This window comes from Syngnathus typhle, unplaced genomic scaffold (assembly GCF_033458585.1).
Source record: "Syngnathus typhle isolate RoL2023-S1 ecotype Sweden unplaced genomic scaffold, RoL_Styp_1.0 HiC_scaffold_69, whole genome shotgun sequence".
Taxonomy (NCBI): Eukaryota; Metazoa; Chordata; class Actinopteri; order Syngnathiformes; family Syngnathidae; genus Syngnathus; species Syngnathus typhle.
The window spans coordinates 323,125-329,916 of record NW_026871975.1 but is presented as its reverse complement, the minus strand read 5'-3'; the positions used below and the strand labels follow the sequence as shown (position 1 = coordinate 329,916).

Sequence of the window (6,792 nt, the reverse complement as noted above, 5' to 3'; positions counted from 1 at the left end):
GAGAGCGTTTTTTTCGATGCCAACCTAACCAGAGTGACGGGAGCGGCACAATTCAGAAAAAGTGCTCAGCTCGCCGAGAAAATGCGATTTAAGCAATAAAATTAAAAATGCTTATAAAACCTAAACCAAACGTTGGAGGTGGTCATTTCTTCATGCGCAGTGATAAACTCGGCACTCTAAAGCACCCGAGAGCGTTTTTTTGGATGCCAACCTAACCAGAGTGACGGGAGCGGCACAATTCAGAAAAAGTGCTCAGCTCGCCGAGAAAATGCGATTTAAGCAATAAAATTAAAAATGCTTATAAAACATAAACCAAACGTTGGAGGTGGTCATTTCTTCATGCGCAGTGATAAACTCGGCACTCTAAAGCACCCGAGAGCGTTTTTTTCCATGCCAACCTAACCAGAGTGACGGGAGCGGCACAATTCAGAAAAAGCGCTCAGCTCGCCGAGAAAATGCGATTTAAGCAATAAAATTAAAAATGCTTATAAAACATAAACCAAACGTTGGAGGTGGTCATTTCTTCATGCACAGTGATAAACTCGGCACTCTAAAGCACCCGAGAGCGTTTTTTTCGATGCCAACCTAACCAGAGTGACGGGAGCGGCACAATTCAGAAAAAGTGCTCAGCTCGCCGAGAAAATGCGATTTAAGCAATAAAATTAAAAATGCTTATAAAACCTAAACCAAACGTTGGAGGTGGTCATTTCTTCATGCGCAGTGATAAACTCGGCACTCTAAAGCACCCGAGAGCGTTTTTTTGGATGCCAACCTAACCAGAGTGACGGGAGCGGCACAATTCAGAAAAAGTGCTCAGCTCGCCGAGAAAATGCGATTTAAGCAATAAAATTAAAAATGCTTATAAAACATAAACCAAACGTTGGAGGTGGTCATTTCTTCATGCGCAGTGATAAACTCGGCACTCTAAAGCACCCGAGAGCGTTTTTTTCCATGCCAACCTAACCAGAGTGACGGGAGCGGCACAATTCAGAAAAAGCGCTCAGCTCGCCGAGAAAATGCGATTTAAGCAATAAAATTAAAAATGCTTATAAAACATAAACCAAACGTTGGAGGTGGTCATTTCTTCATGCACAGTGATAAACTCGGCACTCTAAAGCACCCGAGAGCGTTTTTTTCGATGCCAACCTAACCAGAGTGACGGGAGCGGCACAATTCAGAAAAAGTGCTCAGCTCGCCGAGAAAATGCGATTTAAGCAATAAAATTAAAAATGCTTATAAAACATAAACCAAACGTTGGAGGTGGTCATTTCTTCATGCGCAGTGATAAACTCGGCACTCTAAAGCACCCGAGAGCGTTTTTTTCGATGCCAACCTAACCAGAGTGACGGGAGCGGCACAATTCAGAAAAAGTGCTCAGCTCGCCGAGAAAATGCGATTTGAGCAATAAAATTAAAAATGCTTATAAAACATAAACCAAACGTTGGAGGTGGTCATTTCTTCATGCGCAGTGATAAACTCGGGACTCTAAAGCACCCGAGAGCGTTTTATTCGATGCCAACCTAACCAGAGTGACGGGAGCGGCACAATTCAGAAAAAGTGCTCAGCTCGCCGAGAAAATGCGATTTAAGCAATAAAATTAAAAATGCTTATAAAACATAAACCAAACGTTGGAGGTGGTCATTTCTTCATGCGCAGTGATAAACTCGGCACTCTAAAGCACCCGAGAGCGTTTTTTTCCATGCCAACCTAACCAGAGTGACGGGAGCGGCACAATTCAGAAAAAGTGCTCAGCTCGCCGAGAAAATGCGATTTAAGCAATAAAATTAAAAATGCTTATAAAACATAAACCAAACGTTGGAGGTGGTCATTTCTTCATGCGCAGTGATAAACTCGGCACTCTAAAGCACCCGAGAGCGTTTTTTTCCATGCCAACCTAACCAGAGTGACGGGAGCGGCACAATTCAGAAAAAGTGCTCACACAGCAAAAACTGGAGTGTTGAAATTTCAGGGTTAAACATGTCAGAGTTGATTTCAACTCTCAAAGTGTCATTTTAACACATTCTGATTAAAATGGTGTTCAGTGTTGGAGTTATTTAACAGAGTTATTCCAACCTAAGCAAATCAACTCTGTAGAGATGTAAAGTGCATCTCGGCCGAGTTAACTTGCTTGATAGGCCCCTGGGCTTCAGTCCAGGTAACCCCATGTGTTATGCCCCTGGGCTTTCAGCAGGGTGAACCCGTGCATCAATCAATAGTCTCCTGTGCGTGGCGTGGTCAACCGTCGTTTATTTCGCTGCTGGAATCAGGAATGGATGCGGAGTTGGACTTTTACACGAGGTAAGCTACAAAATCAAACTTGTAGGAACAATAACATTGAATTAAACGTCTGCTGAGAATATTTATGTAACTTTGCTAAGCATTTTTTGTGGTTGGCACTGGACAGCGAACGTTTGGATTTTTTTTTAATGCAATGTTAACTTCACCACTAACGTTACCACTTGCTAAAAAATAAACATTAATAAAAAAACGGTTTCCTATGTTATCCTTTGCATTTTACCAAGTCTCACGCGTGCTTGAGAGGTTGTATAAACAAGGCTTCATATTTAACTGTCGAATATAGTTTGGGGCTAACGTTAGCACATGTTAAAAAGCTAACTTGAAGTTCATGGCGGGTGCATGCATGGCATCAGTCCGACTGCCCAATACTCCCTCTTCCCATTTCTCCGACCATACACTTGTTAATTTCTGCGTCCATTAATCTAACCTTAACCCTAATCCTAACCATAACCCTCTAGAATAAGTAAGGGATAAACAGTTCAGAGGTTGTTATGGAGAAATAAGCCCCGACAGGATGAACTTTGGCTCCAACACGAAGTGAGGAGTTAATTCATGCAATAAACCCCGCACTTTGCGTAGGAGCCACGGCTAGAGTGAAATAATTAGCCTAAACAATTGCAGTTGGGTGCCTGTGTGGCAGACTCCCTGTGCCACTGCACCGAGACGAGTGTCCGAGGCTCTGATCATACAGGTGTGGTTAATAACTCTGATTAATGGGTAATGTAGGTAATGTAGTGGGCAGTCAGACTATAAAGGGTCAACTTTACTGGTGCTGTGTTGTGTTTGTTTGGTCGCTGAAAACCAGCTTTTAACAGAGGGGAATGTTTTAATAAATCAGTTTTGCCTCAAATGTAAATGTTAATTACGGTAGCATGTGCTGCAGTCACTACAGCTAGTCGCTGCCACGTTCATCAATGAGAGCGTTTCCACTGGGCCTGCTGTGGCATGTTTTAACAGCCTCCCAGCAGCTGCTGAATGTGTTTAATCTTAGACATGCAGTGAAATTAATAATGAAACAATTTCTTGCATGATACACAACGTTTATGTGAGTGTTAAATAATTATTTCTTGCATGTTAAGTGTTTACTGACATTTGTTTGTTGTTGCATGTCTCAGAAAAATGTTGATCCAGGTTCGGTATTGCCAACAGCAGAAGTATGTGAAGTTGGATGAGGTTGATGGATGTTTTGATTTTGTGCAGTTCCATGACAAAGGTTTGTTTTTGTTTTACTTATGCTTGGTTTGATATAAAGGGCAGAACAACGCCCCTTTCTTTTAAGATTTGGACTGAAAAGGGAATGTATTTTATGCAGGGGATTATCTCTGAATTTGTTTACAGTGGTGGATTAAATTATTGAATGTGAAATGAGGCAAGATCAGTGCTATCTTAAAGGTCCACTCAGATGTATCTTGTCTTTTCCAGTCATCGAGAGATTTTGCCTGCCACCTGACGCAAAATTAGTGTACAAAGATGCAACAGGGACAGAAGTTGATGAGGACATTTTCAGTGACCTTGTCAGCCAAGGCAATGTGACTCTATCAGTTTTCTCAAATGACGGTGAGAAATGTAAAGGGGTAAATTACATAATGCAATGTGTAAAACACTAATGCAAATTTATAAGTACAGAAATACAGTAAACAATTTCAATTTAATGTTTTCAGAATTAAGTCATTTAATACACTTAAAGGTGGATCAAATATTCAATATCATTCTTTGTGGTTACACAACAGGGACATTCAGCCTGACTTTTATTAAATGGTTTAAATGTCATTTTAACTGACATAAATCCAATATGAATACCAAATGTATTTTTGATTAATCTAATTCATGCCTTTAAAACAATTTCTGAAAATATTTCTGAATTGCCTATCAAGACTGAGAATCAATTGATTAAATGAGTTGAGTCTATGGTGTGCCGTTGGCTTGGTTAGATCAAAAATCTTCTATGACTTTTTGTATACTGCAAATAAACACCCCACCCCCCTTCTTTTTTTTTTTTTTTTTTTTTTTAGAATTTTCCGATTGCTCCTTGTCCTCTCCATCCGATTATTCTGATTCAAGCTTCAGTTCATGTGCAAGTACATCAACTATACTCCTAGATGAGGTTCCTAGGAAGAAACTAAGACTTGAGGGCCCACTTACTGCAGCATCTGCTAGAAAGGTTGTGCTAAGTACTCACAGGTTTCTTAAAATCAACATTTGTCATCCTTAAACTCTAGAAAGGCAGTTTATCACATTTGTTTTTTTGCTTCTTTTTCAAAGTTGATTGAAGATGTCCTTGGTACCAGCTCAGGTGGTGAAGAGGTCCTCCAAGAGTATCACACAACAAAAACTCTAACAGATGCTACCAGAAGAAAGTTGGTCAATATAATAGTGGCACACATGATTGATAAACACGGGTATGTGTGTTCTATTTGTCTGTACTATCCTTTTTTTATTAACAAGTTAACTACTTGGCCCTTGTATTAATGCTAATTTGATCTTTTCTCAGGCAACTCCCCAGCAAAGCTGTTCGAGAAGAGTACGCTCTTGGGATAGTGACAGTGTTCCCGTCCCTCAAAGACCCATACTCCAAGAAAGGCTATGTATAGTCATTATTATTGTACTATCTGTTTACATAATTTTCATGTTTTGTCTACATTACAGTAACATTTAGATTCTGAAATTTCACAGTAGCTTATGAGGTTGACATCACATTAATTTTGAATGTATTTCCATTTTAGGAACATTTCTATGATGCTGCAAGCAGCACCGGATACATTTCTTGGCGTCTGAAAACGATTCAGAGAAAGATTCGAAGAGGACATGCATCTACAAGTAGCCCCACTGGCTTTTCCCCAGGAGGAGGTCAGTCTATCTATCTATCTATCTATCTATCTATCTATCTATCTATCTATCTATCTATCTATCTATCTATCTATCTATCTATCTATCTATCTATCTATCTATCTATCTATCTATCTATCTATCTATCTATCTATCTATCTATCTATCTATCTATCTATCTATCTATCTATCTATCTATCTATCTATCTATCTATCTATCTATCTATCTATCTATCTCTCTATCTATCTATCTCTCTATCTATCTCTCTATCTATCTCTCTATCTCTCTCTCTATCTCTCTCTCTACGCAACTGTCTTTCTTTCTCTAAGTACCCCTCATTTTTCTTTCTTTCTTACAACTTCATCTAGGGTGTTTCTTGTTTTTTTTCTTGAAAGAATTGTGTGCTTTTTTTCAGGAGGCCCAAATGTGCGCAGGTCCATTGTTGTTGACCAGCAGCTTGATGGGGATGCATACCAGGAAGCCATCTCCTTGCTCAACCATACAACAGACAGTTCCGTAATTTTTCTGAAGATGAGAGAGACCTTTCAGAATCGCCAAAAACTCATCCACGACTCAGACAAAACTCAAGATATCTTCTCCATCTTCCCAAGATTCCTGGATACAAAGGGATTGGTAAGTATGAAATGGGATTTTTAGAATGCCTTGAAATGTGCTGAATGTGGTAGTAGTACATTTGCTTTCTTATAGATGAATCAAGACTTCACACTCCTGTTTGAAGAGGAGGTTTCCAACCTGCTGCTCCAGAAATGGGATCCGTTCTTCAGAGATAACGTCATCAAAGAGGCCAAGCGGCTCACCCCAACACCTGAGCTGCGCCGAATGCTGCAGGCCGCAGAGTCTCCAGGAAGTGAACTTGATGAGGCACCAAGTGAGTTTTGTTCGATAGAATTTGTTATAAGCAATTACAGTTCAATAGTCTTGTGATTAATAAAGACCGATTGATTTTATGTTACTGGACTTCAATTGTTCGTTCATTCTGTGTATTTCTTTTTCTTTTTAAAGTTGGGTTAAAGTCGATGGTGTTGAGTACAAAGGTGGACTTGTTGTTTGCAGTTCCATGGAGGAAGACATGCCAGTCTTTTGTCAAATAGATGATGTACTTCTGGTTGAAGATGACGTTTATTTTTTGACAAAAAAGCTATTTACAGAGATGTTTGTTGAACACCACCATGCCTTCAAAGTTTTACCCTCATGTTTTAACTGACTGCATTGGGGGAAAAGTTAAAATAAATTGTGTTTTTGAAAATGCATTTTTCTTGGAATTGTCATTTTAATGGTTGTATTGTACTGTTTTTTTTTTTTAACTATGTAGTGTCAATTTAACCCAATTTAGGAAGTTAAAAAGGAGCTTTGATATAATGTAAATCGATAGTGTTAATTTAACCCAGTTTAGAGAGTTAAAAAGGAACTCTGATATAGTGTTAATGTAACTCGATATAGTGTTAATTTAACACAGTTTAGGGAGTTAAAAAGGAACTCTGATATAGTGTTAATGTAACTCGATATAGTGTTAATTTAACACAGTTTAGGGAGTTAAAAAGGAACTCTGATATAGTGTTAATGTAACTCGATATAGTGTTAATTCAACCCAGTCTAGGGAGTTAAAAAGTAACTCTGATATAGTGTTAATGTAACTCGATATAGTG

At 39.0% G+C, this 6,792-nt stretch overlaps 1 protein-coding gene across 3 annotated transcripts; it reads left to right on the top strand.

Annotated features, from left to right (window-relative positions):
- Positions 1 to 1,949: 1,949 nt before the first annotated feature.
- Positions 1,950 to 6,392, top strand: LOC133148327 (uncharacterized). 3 transcript variants are annotated; one of them, XM_061271427.1, is made up of 10 exons: positions 1,950 to 2,298; positions 3,414 to 3,511; positions 3,721 to 3,855; positions 4,311 to 4,459; positions 4,561 to 4,697; positions 4,790 to 4,883; positions 5,022 to 5,145; positions 5,541 to 5,758; positions 5,834 to 6,014; positions 6,149 to 6,392. In XM_061271427.1, the coding sequence occupies exons 1-10, from the start codon at positions 2,171 to 2,173 to the stop codon at positions 6,235 to 6,237; spliced, it is 1,353 nt and encodes a 450-aa protein (XP_061127411.1). In that variant the 5' UTR covers positions 1,950 to 2,170; the 3' UTR covers positions 6,238 to 6,392. The 3 variants fall into 3 exon arrangements, with proteins under 3 accessions (XP_061127411.1, XP_061127413.1, XP_061127412.1); XM_061271429.1 differs by lacking the exon at positions 3,414 to 3,511 and having other exon boundaries at positions 1,951 to 2,298; XM_061271428.1 differs by lacking the exon at positions 3,721 to 3,855 and having other exon boundaries at positions 1,951 to 2,298.
- The last annotated feature ends 400 nt before the right edge of the window (positions 6,393 to 6,792 follow it).

Bases quoted from the DNA above. Each gene is read 5' to 3' on its own strand.
- LOC133148327 (XM_061271427.1), top strand. From the start codon at position 2,171: ATGCCCCTGGGCTTTCAGCAGGGTGAACCCGTGCATCAATCAATAGTC. The intron at 3,512-3,720 runs GTTTGTTTTTGT...TGTCTTTTCCAG, and splicing joins TGTGCAGTTCCATGACAAAG to TCATCGAGAGATTTTGCCTG. The intron at 3,856-4,310 runs GTGAGAAATGTA...TTTTTTTTTTAG, and splicing joins ATCAGTTTTCTCAAATGACG to AATTTTCCGATTGCTCCTTG.